Source organism: Piliocolobus tephrosceles, chromosome 5 (assembly GCF_002776525.5).
Source record: "Piliocolobus tephrosceles isolate RC106 chromosome 5, ASM277652v3, whole genome shotgun sequence".
Lineage (NCBI taxonomy): Eukaryota > Metazoa > Chordata > Mammalia > Primates > Cercopithecidae > Piliocolobus > Piliocolobus tephrosceles.
The window spans coordinates 53,585,633-53,603,513 of NC_045438.1; the positions used below are offsets into that span (position 1 = coordinate 53,585,633).

Genomic DNA, 17,881 nt, shown 5'->3' on the forward strand with positions numbered 1-17,881 from the left:
CTAGCTTTGTTTATTGTTTATGAGTTTTTATTATTTTCCCACAATTTGGACTGAATCCTGAATCTTTCCTGGCTACAAGTTTCCAACTAAGGTTTTCCAAATCTTCCTTCTGTTTTCCTTATTTTATTTATTTATTTATTTATTTATTTTATGGAGATGGAGTTTCGCTCTTATTGCCCAGGCTGGACTGCAATGGTGTGATCTTGGCTCACTGCAATCTCTGCCTTCCAGATTCAAGTGATTCTCCTGCCTCAGCCTCCTGTGTAGCTGGGATTACAGGCACCTGCCACCACACCTGGCTACTTTTTGTATTATTAGTAGAGACAGGGTTTCACCACATTGGCCAGGCTGGTATTAAGTGCCTGACCTCAGGTAATCCACCCGCCTCAGACTCCCAAAGCGCTGGGATTACAGGTGTGAGCCACCATGCTCAAAAACTGCTTTTCTTAAATCCCCACAAACTGAAGCTAGGCAGCTAAACTTTGTGAGAAATAACAGAAACTTGTAAGTAAACAACCTATGTGCCTGCTGGTATATAGACTTCTCAGAAAGTTCACTTGACCATTCATCTGAACTGAACTACAATCCAGAAAAATCTGTTCAGATTACTACTGCAATCTGAAGATACTTCACAAACTCTAGAAAAACAAGTCTGTAGACTACTCTAGATATTAAACTTTGTTTTTCTTCTGTTTCCTTAGACCTCTTTTTGCCTGCATCATATATAGAGGCCCAGCCCATTTGCTATGCCACCTTCTGGAATGGGACATAGCTATTTAACTGAACTGATCTATTCTCAGGACTAAGAGACTGACTAAAGAAGACATGGAACAATATATTTCAGTTTGCTTTTTTTTTTTTTTTTCTGTTTATCTTAATTTGCTTTTCCACTCCTTTGTCTATCTCTACCAAATAACCTTTTTTTCTTTTTTTAAAAATTGAGACCAAGTATCACTCTGTTACCCAGGCTTCAGTGCAGTGCTGTAATCACAGCTCCCTGTAACTTCAAATTCCTGGGCTCAAGCAATCCTCCTGCCTCAGCTTTCTGAGCAGCTGAGACTACAGGTACATGCCATTACGCCTAGATACTTCAAAAAAAATTTCTTGTAGAGATGGAGTCTTGCTATGTTGCCCAGGCTAGTCTTGAATTCCCAGCCTCGAGCAATTCCCTCACCTTGCCCTCCCCAAACTCTGGGATTATGGGCATAAGCCATCACACCCAACCTCTATCAAACAAACTTTAACACAAATCTCTTCAAAACTTTCCATTTAGCTTTTAAAATGTGAAAACGTTTTTTAAGTTTCAAAATGGGATCTGAAGGAAATAAAAATATTTTACTCCAAAATATATTTCTTTGACAAATTCTGAAATGGCCCTGCAAAACTGTCTTTTGTGGGGAGGGGGGTAAACTTGTTTCTGTAGATCTGTAGAGAATCTGCACTAATGTAGCTAGCCCTGCCTTTGTCCAGATCTAGGAAATATGAACTGAGTGTCAAATACCATGAAGACCTGAAAGAGACCTTTACCATCTATTCTCTTTGAGGGCTGTACCTGTGAGGTTTCATCTACATTGCAAGACCAGTTTTGTTAGCCAAGCCTCTTCCTTTCTCCCTGCAATAACCTGTATTACCATGAAAACCTGTTTTGGGCCATTTTCTGAGCTCACAATCTTTCTGTAACCTCAATATGGTATATATTTTGTATGTCAATGGAGGTTGAGTGTCCATTCTGAAGGCTCCTGTGTATATACATTAAATACATTTATATTCCTTTTCTATTAATCTGCCTCATGTCAGTGATTTTCTAACCTCTAGGGGGCCAAGGGCCTTGGCCCTGCAATGCCCCCACTCCCTGCTCCCCGCCAACACACACTATACGTTGATTCTGTGCTCTTCCCTCCATTTCTACTGCCGTCATCCTGGTCTAAACCTTTTCACTTCTTGCCTGACCTTCAACAGCCTCCTAACTGGCTTCCTTCCTCCCACCTTTGCCTCCTTACAATATACTCTCTAGATAATAAGTAGACATGATTTCATGTGAACAGGGCATGCCCTGTCCTGCTTAAACACTAGGTGGTTTCCCATTGCACTTAAGAAGGCAAAACCCCAAACTCCTTACTGTGGTCTGCAAGACACTTCACATCTTCTACTTATCTGGTCTCATCTGACAGTTCTGCCTCACATTCCCACTGACCTCTCTGTCTCCCAATAAAACCAACTCATTACTGCCTTAGAGCTTTTGCCATTTTTGCTCCCTTTGCCTGTGTGGGTCTGCTTCCTGCACAGCCCACAGATCTTAATCAGATGTCATCTCCCCAGAGAGGCCTTGTTTGACCCCAATTCTAAAGATACACCATCCTGCAGTCCCTGCCATGCTACCCTGTTTTGTTGTCTTCATAATCCTGAACATTACCTTAAATCGTCTTGTTTGTTCACTCGTTTAGTTATGTATTTATTTTCCACCCACCTCCTTCCTCCCTTCTCTCCACACCATGGACTGTACCTGCCTTGCTTACTGCTGTATCCTCAGCACCTAAAAAGGTCCCTGGGATATCATCAGGGACCACTCAATGTGTGTGTAATAAATGAATTAGTTAATAAATAGTAGGCGATTGGAGATTAGAATCCAAATGTATTAAAAATAATACTTTAATCAAAACTAGTATTTATTAAAATGATTTGTGTCCAAAGTTCAACTTTTAAATCAGTTTTCACATTTTAATATTTACAAAATCTTCTACACATTATCCTTATATGCATGCATTATATTTTCAATGCCTTCACACATTGGTATCACTTTAAAAGTCCTTTACTTTCCCTCTAAGGGATAGGCAGAGGGCAGATACTGCTTTGTTTTACAGATAATTGCTCACCTTTCAAGAGGTGGCATCAAATCTTTCTGTACATTTCTGAGCCCATTCAAACGTCCCATTTTTTGATCCTATAATATTTTGCATTCACCCCTCATTATTCCCACACTAATCGGTAAATTATTTGGGGTTAGGTTTTATTTATTTTTATGGCTTTCGGTGTCTGATATGGTACCTTGTACGCAGCAGGCACCTGATATATATTTGTTCATTGATTGAATACAGGAATAAATAAATAATAGAATAAATATAAGCTCCATGAAAGCAAAGGATGAAACTCTTTATTGTTGCGATTCTCAACACATAGAGTATGCTACTCATTGTGGAAACTCAGGGAATATTTGCTGAATGAATGAATTTTTTAAATGGGCAGAAAGGTTAAATGCCTAAGATCACATGGGTGATCAACATCAATTTAAAGAGAAAATTTGTTTTCTAGTATATTGGAAAGGGATAGATGCCAGTTGTTAATCACCTAGTTAATTAAGATTTAATCCATTTTTTTCCTCCATTTATCAATAATTTCCCTTGCTGTCTCCAAAATAGCTATATTAAAATGAAATGGACTAGCGTATGTGTATAAAATGCCTCTGGTTGAGAAATGTCATGTGAGATAAAATTTTAAGTACCATTTTTTTCCTATACAAAACAGTTTAAACAATAAATAATACAGCATTAGCATTCCTACTCTCCTTAATCTATTTCAACTGATTTAATCACTTGCCCTTATTTTAGACTAAATTGTGAATTGGGATTCATCAGAAATGCTCAGTTTCGTGGACCTTGATTTTCAAAATAAAAGTTTTCTTCCCTTCTGTAGTTATCAGGTGAGTAGTCGAGTTAAATAAAAGTAAACAAAACTATGCTTTCTTAATTTATATGCTCATCATTTAAAAAAATGAACAATATTAGAAGATTTATCTTTTAGAACCAACCTTTTGTCAATTATCTGTGGTAAATCTCTCCATCTCTCATCCAACTGCTCCAAATGTAGTTTCACCATTTTCACATCATCTTTGGAGGCTATTGAGAACAACGATTCCTTCAATTGCAGAAGTTTGCTATAGAATGAGGCCTGGGATACAACTTCATTTTGCAGCGCCTGAAAAATACAACACATTACAGATCTCATCCCAACAGGACTGAAAAGTAAGGACCATGTGACACAGGGGGCTGTTGTCCAAAGGATTTGCATTCTTGCGAAATGTAAGTCATTGGGGCCAGGCTGAAGAGAGTTTTTATTACTTGATTTAGAAATGGATCCACTTAACCTTTAATGGAATTTGGTTCATCCACTTAACCTTTAATGGAATTTGGTTCCATTCCATTAAAGGTGAAGTGGATCCATTTCTAAATCAAGTAATACAATGCGACTAAAACCAGAATAAGTTTTCTGGAGTCTGAGTTATAAGTTAGGCAAATCTAGAAGCTGTAGAATTTCCTTCATGACTAAGAGACTGAGTAGGCAAAGAGAATCAAAGAAAAATTATTGCTGGAGAGACACAGTGCACGGCTAACAATAAGAGAAATGCAATTCTAGCCTGAGACATGTTCTCCCTCTCTATTTAGAGACTAGATTAGGCCAAACTGGAGAACTTAGGGGCTCTTCATTTTACTTTTAAGCAACAGAACTCCTTCATTTTAAAACGTAATCAGGTAATGAATCTCTTAGGTGCTGTGAGGTGCATAAAAGTTGTGGCTCCTACCTAACAAGAGATAAAATATAAACACTCCAACAGATAGGTAATAATAATAAAAAAAGATGTCAAGCGAAATGATAGGTATGGCACAGCAGATAGTAAGTAGATGCTTGTCAAAATGCTCTCCTTCCCTTCCTAGTGAGGCCACATATGTGATACAAACAAGATTGCTAAAGGGATTAGAGGAAGGAGTACACAGCCTGTGGATGACAGGTAAGATCATAAAGCAGAACTGCAACTTACACTGGGTACAAAGCAAAGAAACAGTGCAGGATGCAGAGCCAGGAGGTGGGAATGCACAAGTCAGGTCCAGCCCACAAGGTGAGGCCACCTTACTTGATGCAATGTCAGGATGCAGGAGTAACAGAGTCTGCAGTCCTCTCAGTCATATGGCACTCAGTTTCCACGTGGAGATGTGCAGCAACAGTTTTACATGGCCACTTAGACTTGTGTCAGTCTCCTCATTTATAAGAAAAAGACCTGTGATGTCCCCTCTGGGAACACCGCATGTGTATTTGAAAGAAGACAGGAACCAGATTGTAGATCAGGACTGCCCTTTACGCTCAGGGCAGGAAACAGTCATTACAGGTTTCTGAGAAGGGACTTTGTGGAAGATGAGTGCAGACACCAGTGTTTAATAAACCAGAAAGGCAGAAGAACCAGAAGAATGGAGTACCCCCCAAGTCAAGGAAGGAGAACATTTAAAAGTGGGGCAACAGATTCCGATGCTACAGACACTGGTGACAGAGTTTTCAGAGACGCAATTACAAAAGGCAAAAGAATGTAGCTTCCTCCTAAACATCTTATAATAGTTGATGGGAGGAATTTGGACTATAAATCTGTAATAAAATAAATCTCTTTTGAGAAGCAATTTTGACTGTTGAATTTTCCAGCATAGACAGCATCATTTGAGGCAAGTTATTAATCTCTAGAAATCAGTAACATTGCCTTTAGCTTCAATCATACTCAAAGATTTTCTTTCTTTTAGTTTAAATAATTGGCCTCTTCAAGTATGAAATAAACTTTGTCATTCTACTTATTACCTACATTTGTGCTCATTCATTTTTTTCTGTCTTCCATGAGAATAATCATTACTGCAACTTCTTTCTACATTCTATTACTTATTTATTTAAAAGAACACCCTTTATTGCCCAAAATTCATATAATTACAAGAGTAGAGAGATTATACCTACTTCCAGCCTCAGAAATTATGAACTGATAGCCAACCTCTTTCATCTATATTCCTACCCAACCTTTCCTCAACTCCTTTGCCAAAGCATGTTCTTCAGATGCCAGACATTACATTACAGAGTTTTCTAACACATCACGGAAATTGATCATCACAAAGTTCTCATTGTCAGTTTCTCTCCCTTTCAGGTCAAGGTTGCTTTCTTCTTTTCGGAACACCCTGATGTCAAATGATGCTTCAGGAATCACAAAACGAAAGCAAGAAGGGAGATACACGTTTATTTATTTCATTATTTTATTTTTTAAAATAATGTAACTGTAACAAAAAGCATTTTATTTTTCCTTCCTCACACTTCCTTGAACTTGCCTGTATTAACTGAAGTTCACCTTCCACTTTGACTCTGTCTGCAGAAATGTCCATTTCTGGGGAACTGGCTATAGCTTCACCCCGCTCTAACCAGGTCAAAAAGGATGATAGTTCTTTCTCTAGCCTAAAGGAAGCAGAGAACAGAAACAAATTCATTGAAAATTGTCATACTAGGAGATTAAACCCTTCTGAAGTTGGAGGGTCCAACACAAGCTATAGTAAATACAGTCTCAGTTATCTCAGTCTTAGATGTGTCAGCACAAAAATCACTCCGTTCATTTTCATGTGCATCCCTGCATTCACATTTATATTGGATAATATGTAAAGATCCATATACATCCTCTCCACTCTCGGGAATCTTTGCCTTATAACAAAGATCAAGAGTTTCCTACAGCAGACCCACAAGTTCATGTGTTTTGCCTGTGGGATAATTATTCCCCATCACATAAAGAACTGCTAATCTAGAATTTCCTATTTAATAGTGGCAGCAACTCAAGGAAAAATGCTGCTCACCTCTGCCAGTGGGCCAGCAGATTCTCCAGCGCAGTCTGTCTCTCCTTCGCCCTCCGTAGGGTGTCCTCATATTGGTGCTGTAGAGTCGCAGCCTCCTGAACACAGGAGTCTCTGTTCACAACCTTCCTGGCACTGGCTGAGAAGGTGGTGATCAGGCTGCTCAGTGACTCCAGGGCCTGGCAGAGATCCTAAGAGTGTGAGAAGAATACAATGAAAGCAAAGGAGCCAACGAAGCCTGCATCTTTCTTTGACACCCATCATCGCAAAATGTTTTCTCTCAGTCATAATAAACAAAAATGGTACTAAGAATGGGTACAAATATACAGTTTGATAGAAGAAATAAGACTTAGTGTTCAATACATTAGTAGTGGACTATAGCTAGAAAATAGTTTGAATGTTTCTTGCATAAATAAAACACAAATATTTTAGGTGATGAAGGTCCCAATTCCACTGATTTTACTTTTACAAATTATATGAATGTATTAAATTATCACATGTGCACCCCCTAAAACATATAAAAGTTAAATATATTTTTAAAAGGTCTGTGCCCATGATTTGCAGCAAGACATAGTGAAAATGAGAAGAAAGTGACTTCATAAACACAGAAATCAAAAATGAAAATGGAGACACTTCTCCAAACAAGAATGCGCTGCTATTTATCTGAAAACTTTCAACTTTCCCTTAACAATTTAGATAACTTGTGAAGATTATTAGTGACTTTATGCTAGATATGTATTTAAACAATTTAGATAACTTGTAAAGATTATTAGTGACTTTATGCTAGTTATGTATTTAAAAACTATTCTTAACTCATGAAACCCACATGTAACATGCTGTAATCGCTACAAAAAATACATATAGAAAGAGTTATGGCTGAAGAAGCTGCTGTCTATCTCAATAGTAATAATAATAATAATAGCTACACAGTGCCTCGGAATGTGGCAGGCCCTGCATTACCTGTTTTCCATGCATTGACTCATTCCAGCTTCCTGAGAACCCTAAGAGGTATGTTTTTTCATTACCTTCATTTTACAGATTAGAAAATCAAGACACAGAAAAACAACTTGCTTTAGGAAATCTAAATATCGGAAAAATAGAATATTAGTCTCTTTGGTCCTCCACTATTAACTCAGTTGTCTATAAAAATAATTTCATCACACTGAATTCTCCTACTTTTCCTCATTTTTTGTATAAAGAAATTACAAATAAGTAACACAGAAGTGTATTCTCATTATAAATATTTAAACAATAGAAATCTCACTCCCCCTTCCAGAAGTGCCTTTGTCAATGGTTTGTTTTCTATTATGTACACCTTTATAAATGTTTGCACACATGAACGTGCAATAGGAATCACATTCGTATTTTTGTTTATTAATTAACATATGGTAGTATTTCTTTGTGCATAATTCTCCCATTTTGTTCCTCCCCCTAAATTCTGCCAGAGCCATCTGTTTGTTGCCCTGCAGAAGATTCACAATGATGAGAAAAGCCATTTGTTGGAAACTGGTCAGTGAGGATATATTCCTTAAACATCTGAGTACAGTGGGTTAAAATCTGAAGACAGCTATACATATATATTTTTTCCTTGCACACATACATTTTTATAATGCTGGCAATAGGTAACAGGGTTTATTAAAGCTAAGCTCTAAAAATGTTACTCATTCTAATTAAAAGAGAGAAATATATTTGAAATGAATACTCCTTTAATATGCATCTTTAATGAAAATTTATTCACATCCTCACCTGTCTTGTATTATATAGAGTGAATACGTTAAATCTACATAATTACTCAACTCATATAAACATTTTTCCAATTTCAATTCTCTTAAAAAGTTTACTGTATTTTCTTTTCAAGTGGGAATTATCAAATTTTAAGTTGGTAAATAGTAGAAATGTTGAAGCATACTCTTACCATATGTTCTTGAAGAACTTTGTATGTTTCTGTAGCTGAAGAACATATTTTAATTGGAGCAGCAAGTTTATCTTCAAATTCAGACACAGATTGCTGGATCTAAAATATGGGTGCAATATAAAAATAACAGTGGGAAAAACACATAGCAAGGCAAAAAAGAGTTACAGAGAAAATGGTATATCTACCTTTTATGGATAACTTTTAATGTAATTGTAAAATGCATGCATTCTTTAAACATCTGAAATCAATGTGTCTCATTATTTGAAAGAAAAATAACTGTCTTAATGACTAACTGAACACAATGTGTAACATTCTCACATGCCACTAAAAAAGGTGCCATATAAATAATCATAAATTTACTCATCATTGACACCTTGGTAGATGATTGACAAAGTATGTCTTTTTCTTATTCCACTATTTGTAAAGTATTTGTTGCATTTACCACAAATGCAATGTGAAATATGTAAACTTAAGTATAGGTGAACCAATTCTTACCTTTCTAAGGTTCTCTTCAAACTTTTGCTGCTGAGATAAATGTCCCAGGATTGTTCCTTCCAGACACTGTGCATGCTCTCGAAGCTCTTCCCAGTATCTTCTTATTTGTGTCAACTTGGCTTTAATTCGAGCAGATTCTCCAGTGGTAACAAATTGAGCAAAAGACTGCGCTTCTTCTTCTAATCCTACAATGCTGCTAAGCTTACTTTCTATTTCCTGAATTGTGACCTAATAGTTAAAACAAGAAAAATGACAATGTAGGCTGAGCAAGCTTGCCTTCCTGAAATGATACAGTTTTCTGCAAAGAGGGAATATTTCCCTAACTGATATTTGAAGACTTGGATGGTTAGAGCGCAGCTATGAGCAAACACCATGTGCTTGGGGAGATGAGACATGCCGAAAATGTCTGCAAAATACAGTGATGGGGGGTGGGGATGTGCCTGCTGGATAGACAATAAGGAGAAATAGCTACTCTTGCTTGCAGTGAAGTAAGCAAGGAGATGTCCCTGGGACACTTGCAGTATATCTGAAGCTACAGAGAATTATCTGTTTATGTTATAAATTAGGTGTTTTAATTAACTGAGCTGGGGAAGCATTGTGTTTCAGTAACCCATTAGAATGCTAAATATTGACATTCATTTATTTCTCTAAAATGTAGTTGAGTATTTTATATGTTACTAAAAGGTTTAGTAACTGCACACCTACCTAAAAGCAATTTTCCTTTTTCAAACTTGTCATCTATTCTTGATGCCAGTGGTTTCCAAAGCTAGAATGCATTAGGACCATCTGGTCCCTATTCTCCGGGATTCAGACTTACTAAGTCTAAGGTGGGGCTCAAGAATTTTCATTTCTAACAAATCCCCAGGTGATGCTGACGCTGCTGATTGAGGGACTTCATTGCTACGTACTTGACAGGGAAAAGCCCACATACTGTCATTTCAATTTATTTCAACTGGGGGAAGAAAGGACATTTTACATCTTAGCCAACACCTGAAAAATACTGATAACTACTAAGGAAATCTGTGCATGTGCACGTGGGTTTATGTGTGTCTGTGGAGTGTCTCTCACAAACATAGAAGCTTGTTTGTATATAAGAAGATGAAAATTATTTCTCTGAGAAAAAGCGCCAAATTATTCAATCAAAATACATAAAAAATTCAGCCAAGTCTCAGTTTCAGATAATTTAAATAGAAAATACTATTACCCTAGAGAAAAATAAAGCTTTGACTTCCGTACAGATGAGACACCATAGTCGGAAATAATTTCTGCCTAGCTGAGACAATCAGAAATAATTTACATAAGATTAAATGTTGGATATGCATCACTTATTTTTATTTTTCATATGAATGAATGAAGTGGTGTATCTCATCAATATTTTTTATTTGAGCATTAATACAGGCTTTCTTCATTTTGCTGTTTTTTAAGACTATATTTTTTAGAAAAATTAATCATAAATTTAAAAAATAAGTTGTCTATAAAGCGCTAATAATTGTTCTAGTTACTTGTAACACATCGGTGAAACAAACTTAGTTAAGAACAGAGCTCTTAGTTATTAGAGTAACACTTGCCATCAACAAATTCATATATACAAATCACTCAATCATACTGTTGGATTGTGGTAAAAATAAATCCATCCAAGAGACGAAGATGGAAGATGAACCCTGCATATGTTCTTATCACTTATCAAGTATAAGATAGGAATAAGACACCAGTCATTTGAAATGGCATGTAATAATGAACAAAAATGGGCTTAGTGTATTCATCTTCCAACAAGGCAAATGCTTCATTACTTTTAATCCTAAGATCGTTTTAAAGGGAAAACACTATTACAAGTGTTACTATATTTTAAACATTTCCTATAATGTAGTCTTCTGTTTGGAAATAAAACATGAACCTAATAGACCAATTTCCACAGGACAGTGTATTCCACTGTAACTTTGCTTATTTCTAGCAAATATCTTTTCCCTGGTGTTCATATTCACTTATATATTTTAGATAGTTTAAAAAGTGCCTTATTGGATGTATTGAAATGTATTTCTAGTCTGATAAAATAAAAATAGACAAGTGAATACATATTTTTAAAAAATATGTAATATTTTTTTCTGGAGAATAACAAAGAGATGACATTAGATAGTTGATATATTCCAGAAGTTCTGCAGCAATAATAGTATTTTGCTATTGGAATACTATATTGCTGGTGGAAATAATAGTAAATGAGTTATAGAAAGAATACATTTGTTGAAAAATGTGTGTTAATTTTCAAAAGGGGACATTTTTGAGACAAAACTATTTAAATGTGTTATTCTTTTTTCTTAGAATTTAGTGCAAATGATTAAATAACAAATTTCAAAAACAATTTTAACAATTAAAAATATTTAATAGATATTCTTCCATGGCCTCACATCTATTTTTCCTGGTATACCAAAGAAGACATAGCAGACTGCGTATATGACACTCCACGTATGCTTGATTGCTAAAGATGTGTGAGAAGCAAGGATGATCTGCACAGTGGGTAATCTCATCTGAGCAACATTGCACCCTCCCACCCTCCACATGGTAATGACTTGTTCTGAGTCACAGTGTGAAATGTTCCCTCACCTTAGTATTTATTTTACTATATTTAATTGAATGAAATAGCGGAGGGTTTTCCCATTTCAAAAAAAAAAAAAAAAGCTGAGGTAGAAAAAGTGGCTGAATTTTGAAAATGTGTGGTATAAAATTGTACAGAAGAAAGAGAAATAAACACTCCAAGCTCATTTCTTTAAGCCCGTTTTTCTTCTTGAATTGTCTGAATGAAGTGGTCAATGATAATCTATCCACCTGGTCATTTTAGAGCTGGGAGAGCTAAGGAATCAGAGGACCTCTGTCCATGCTCCAAGGTCATACATGAATACATAACCATAGAGTAGAATTGCTTCACTTAAGAAAGATGCTTTTCAAACTCCTCCTTGTGATTGGTGCAGGTAAGTACCACTAATACTTGAGCTAGACATTGGAAATGGGATTTTAGAGTTGCACAGGATGAATACATTTCATGTTGTATAATGAATCGGCAGAGGATTCTATTGAGCTTAATTCAAAATCAAGGAAAAGAATTAATGTAACCATAAAAATATTTTAATGATATTTCACACAATATTAACTTTGAATGCACAAGTCAGACAATGTTAATACATAATTCCAGCTATAAAGTGTTGCCCAGTATCAATTCAGACCTCTTAGTTTGGTAATCTGTGTGAATTGAATTTTGATAGTTCACATTGCAATGAAAGTCTTTTCCTGGGACCGAACAGCATTTGATGAAATGTAAGAAAGTAGTTCTTAAAAGCTAGACATGGATTATAAATATAACGTGTGAGCAGGTCACCTTAATTTGGCTGATTTGCATGTCCATGGCAGATGACGAAGTTTCCAAGGCATTGAGCTCTTTTTCTTTCTCAGTTATCCAGACGGACAGAGTCTCAAAATTACTGCCAAAATGATCCCACTTGGTTTTCACCATTTCCATGGTTTTAATACTAAAATTAACCAAATTAAGTAAATAAAACTCAGTATTTTAATAGAGAACAACAACACATTTTCCTTGAAATCACTAGGTGAAAAGATAATGAAGACATTTGTGACCATTTCAAAGTTGAAACTATTTGAGCTAAAAAAAAATTGCACATTTGTTCTTAGTAGTTGATCAGGTTTTCCTATCTTCTCTGAGAATGAACATTTAATGAGGCAGCACATCTATCCTCTGAGTGAAACTGCACTTTGAACAAAATATTGCTGGGTTCAAAGGTGTTTGAATCCAGGTATAATCTAATTAAACTCTGCATGTGACCAGTTGTTGCCAGGACTTATTTTTATAAACTACGCCAGAGGAGATTTCAGTGTATACAGCTTTTCAATAGTCCTATTTCCAAAGACATGTTCTCCTTACACTTAAAGGAGAGACACTGCAGTGATGCTTTCTATGGAAAGACCTTTATAAACTGCATCTTATCAACTGAGACAGAGTTCGTGATCTCAATCCCATGTTGCAGGGCAAGAACTGTTTCTATTATCAGAGCTAATCCTGGGATGTATAATCTTTGTGATTTCAGCCATTTTCATAAATGTCTTATGGTCTTGATTCTAAAAGACGTTTATAAATTCTTGTATATGAGCACCCTAACGACTTTTACACAACTTAGGTTTTATTTATACCAAATCTAGTGAACAAAATTTCAACTATAGATTTCTAATTTGTATTAGCTATGCATGTATAACCAGGTGACTATGGCTTTCAGTTTAGAAAAAGGCTAAGAAACTATCAGTATATAATTGAACTGGTAAGTCCTTGGGTTAAAAAGAAAAAGTGAAAGAATGTCCCTGTTTACCAAAAGGCACTTGAAGACATCAAGAAAAATACAATGGCATTATTGATTGTCAAATTAAATAATATTGCAGTCTCAAATTTATACCCTGGATGTGCCTAATGCTGTCAGCAGTACAGGTAATGGAAGCTGTGCTATATTGCAACTTTTTAAATTAAATAAAGGTTAAAATGGCTATTCTTAATAGAAGTAGCTTCCTTTCAAATCAACTCTAAGTTTTACTATTTCCATAACTTGACAGAGAATATTTAATGTAATATAAAGTCCTCAAAATTTCAAGTCATAATTTGTTTTAAATAAAATATGTATCAAATTTTAAAGTTTAGGCAAATGTAAAATGTTAATTTTAAGCTGTTAATAGTATGAAAAACACATTTTACATTTTAAAATCCACCTTAGAAATGATGGCCTGTCTCTTAATAATAATATGCTATTGTGTATCGTTGATTTGCCACTAAATTACATTAAAAATAGAAATGTTTAGCCATATTGTTTTGAATAATATTGGCTGTATCTTCATATATTTTCCCCCCCAAACTTTTTTGTATATATTGTGTATATAACAGGATATCAATAGGCTAAGCAGTTATTTCTTTGCAGATAAACAAACAGTAAAAGTTTAAAAATAAAATAGATTTTTAAAGTTAGTTTCTGGGAAGAGCATATAAGTCAGGATAACTTGAATACCGAGGCACTGTAAACAAGCTGCAGTAGCTTCCTCAGGTTGGAGACATATGGTCTATGTGATGCGTATTTAGGCCTGGAGTCTACACTAACAAAATATCTCCTTTTCACTCTAACTGGTGACAGCAGAATAATATAGTAAAAAAACTATTTTAAATATTAGTTCTTTTTCAAGATTCCCTCTACAATGTACAAAGGCCACAGAATAGAATAGATATGGCTTTCTCATGAACATGATCAGTTTAAGATGCAAAACCCACATCCTTTATGTTTTTGGGGCTCTGTTAGAGATATTGGTTTCTGCATTAGTGATACTTTCTTTTGAACTGTGAGTTGTTTCCTCAAAACATGCTGAAATACACAGACACTTTGAGATTTGAAAAGAATGTTTTGAATACAAGGTACAGGAAAGATTGTATGAAACTTTATCTCAGAGAAGAAAGTTTAGGACTTGTCAATCACATACTCTTCTTCAAGCGTGTCTTCTAATTTTTTGACTTGTTCTTTGATTGACTTGGCCTGCTGTTGAAGCAGCTGCTTATTTTGGGGCCCAAGCGGTATCTCTGAAGCTTCCTTTACAAGGTTCTCAGCCTGGACTGCAATATTTTCTGTCCGTTTAGAAAACTCCTAGAAAAGATATTATGATCATTAGGTAGGCACTTTATATTATTTATCTCTGCCCTCAAATAAAGTGCATATATTGCATACAGAACACATGGGTGGATGACGAGATAGATTCATACATGTATGGATCTTTTATTGTTCTCAACAATACAGCTGACATATTTCCATATGGCCAAAAGAGACACTTTGCTAACACTTTTTTATTTTATTTTATTTCATTTTTTCGAAATAGGGTCTTGCTCTTTTGCCCACGCTGGAATGCAGTGGTGCAATCATGGCTCAGTGCAGCTTCCAATTCCTGGGCTCATATGATTTTCCTACCTCAGCCTCCCGAGTAGCTGGGACCACAGGCAGGCACTACTGCACCTGACTAATTTTCTGAGTTTTGTAGAGATGACGTCTCACTATGTTGCCCAGGCTGATCTTGAACTCCTGGGCTCAAGTGATCCTCCAGTCTTGACCTCCCAAAATGCTGGGATCACAGGTGGGTGCCACTATGCCTGGCTAACTTTTTAATTTTATATACACAACCAGCTGTTTACCTTCATAGTTATCCAATAATACTCACAAAAATTGTTTCTCCTTTGTTTTCTGGTTTTGTCTCATTGTTTAGAATTCTTAGATCCATTACAATAATTAATTTATTCACAAATATGTTTACGTATTACAGGCCGGTTCACAAAATCAATAGTGATTGATCATAGAGATAACAGATTTCTAGGCGAATGAATGGAAATGTTTATTTATTAAATATAATATCTTAGTCAAAACAGACTATCAATGGTCTTTGGCCAGGCATGATGGCTCACGCCTTTAACTCCAGCATTTTGGGAGGCTGAGGCCACGAGTTTGAGACTAGCCTTGGCAAAATGGCAAGACCTCCATCTCTAGGGGAAAAAAAAAGTGACCAGACATGATGGTGCACGCCTGTAGTCCTGGCTACTCAGGAGGCTGAGGTGAGAGGAGATAGAGGCTGCAGTGAGCAGGCATAATGGCGCCACTACATTCCAGCCCAAGCAACAGAGCAAGACTTTGTCTCAAAAAAAAAAAAAAAAAAAGAGAGAGAGAGAGACAGAGAGAGAGAGAGAAAGAGAAAGTAGCCAAGCCATTTTGTTAACTAGTTCTCTGAAAAGAGCTATAATCTAATCTTAGTGCTGTTAAATCTTATTACATACATGTGTATCACATGATGGAAAGAAAATTTAAGTTGCGAATCAGTCAAGCCTGGGCTAGAATCCAGAATCACTAGTTGTTTGACTTTGGTGAATTATTTTCAGGCTCTTTCATGTAAAATGCAGATGATAATGCTTTTCTTAGAAGGTTACTGTTAGCATTCTACTAGCAATCTCACTTTTAAAGTGCCTAACACTCTGGGAGATACTGATCATTGGTTTTGGCAGATACTGATTATTGTTTTTTATGTCTCTCATACAAACTTGAGGACAAAATCATTTATTAAGCCCATATACTTATTTTCAATAATACTGAACTATTTTAATTGGAAAGTTGATTTAGTATGTATGTGGCTGGTAAATATTAGATGTTACTTGAATTTTGTCAAGTAAATATATTGAATACTGAATTAGAAAAGGTAAACCCAGTAATAACCTAAGTGAAGAAAATGTACTTGGTATCTCACTTCTTCTCATGTAAGAGAATCTCACAGGAGGTTTAAATTTTGATCAACTCCCTTCTCCTAAATGAATAATGTAGAAATAAAAGTATTTTTCCGAAGTCAGCTTTTCAGTAAGAGCATCTCCTAGAATTATTACATAATACCATATAATATAGAGTTACTAAATAATACTATTATATCTTCATGTTTAAAAGACTTAATGTTCTCATAGAAATATCATGAGCTCAGCCAACAAATATCAGTGTTGGCCGAGACTGTGCCACTGCACTCCAGCCTAGGTGAAAGAGTGAGACTCTGTCTCAAAAACGGAAAAGAAAAAATCAATGTTACTTCACAGAACTACGTTGCAATTTAAAAGAATAAAAATGAATGAGTACAGCTTCCTTACAGCAAAGAGCTTTATAGTACAATAAAATATGGTGGTTGCTAATGTCACAACATTAAATTCTTTGGTTAAAAGCACTCACTGTTACTATACATGACAGTCATTGTAGATTCAATTGTGAAGATTACAAATCATCACATGATCTCTTAGAACCCCATGAATATAATCAGAAGTGAAAAATAAAGTGTTTTTTTTTTTTTTTTCTGCTAGTGTTTCTCAGAACCCAGGAAAAACATGGAAAAAGTAATGTTTGAAAATGCTTATATACATTCAATTTTAGAGCTTTTTGTATGAGCTATGTATGGAAAAAGCATAATGCAGAGAAATCAAAAGAGCAGAATGATGTTGACAAAAAACAAAATTAAACAAAACCAGAACAACATTGTAAGGCCTTATCTCTAACTTCTTAGAAAACATATGAGTGGCAGCAGGATGCATCAGGTACAAATTGACTCATATTAGATTGATCTGGAATGAAACCTAGGCTCTGACCTTCACTAGCTGAGTGACCTTTGGCCACATCTCTCTGAATTTTCCTTTCTTCATCAGTAAAGCCATACCTTATTTTCAAGATTAAACATGATATTGCTATGAACCCTCTATCACACACACCAGCACACAGAGGACACTCAAGTCCCTTAGCATAACCATTCCTTAGCACAACTACTCAAGGGCTATCAACTTGAATAAAGGCTTGCAATAACAAAGCAAAGTGAGCAAAGAACTAGAGGAGAACAATGATTCTAGACTGGCAGTGAGCATGGGCAATTAGTAAAATGGCTCTGTTTTTTGAATGAAAAACTAACGTAGTAACTAAAGGTGTGGGCTCTGGATGAAGACCTTTTGAATTGAAATCCCAACCTCACCATTTAGTGATCCACAGATCTTGAGTGAGTTCATCACCAACTTCGTGCCTTATGTGTCCTTCTTCATATAACATGATTGATAATGATACCTATTTCTTAGGATTGTTTTGAGGATTAAAGGCGATGATAAGCATCAAATGATTAAATCGGCATCTTGTATGTGTTTGATAAATGTTACCTCATATTATTACATCAATCCCAAAGTATGGTAGGTCATGGACAAAGGAGAATTTGAATAACAAGACTCAAAAGATGACATTTGTTTCAATCTACAGGT

The 17,881-nt window shown here is 35.7% G+C and overlaps 1 protein-coding gene across 1 annotated transcript in view; it reads right to left on the bottom strand.

The window, feature by feature from the left end:
• SYNE1 (spectrin repeat containing nuclear envelope protein 1) overlaps positions 1-17,881 on the bottom strand; it is a 524,167-nt gene that overhangs the window by 303,959 nt on the left and 202,327 nt on the right. Inside the window, exons 31-37 of the mRNA XM_026454397.1 lie at positions 14,560-14,720; positions 12,413-12,563; positions 9,046-9,273; positions 8,551-8,649; positions 6,639-6,826; positions 6,126-6,249; positions 3,806-3,972 (exon numbers count right to left, since the gene is read on the bottom strand). Of these exons, the coding sequence (XP_026310182.1) occupies positions 3,806-3,972; positions 6,126-6,249; positions 6,639-6,826; positions 8,551-8,649; positions 9,046-9,273; positions 12,413-12,563; positions 14,560-14,720 (1,118 nt within the window). The remainder of the gene's footprint in view (positions 1-3,805; positions 3,973-6,125; positions 6,250-6,638; positions 6,827-8,550; positions 8,650-9,045; positions 9,274-12,412; positions 12,564-14,559; positions 14,721-17,881) is intronic.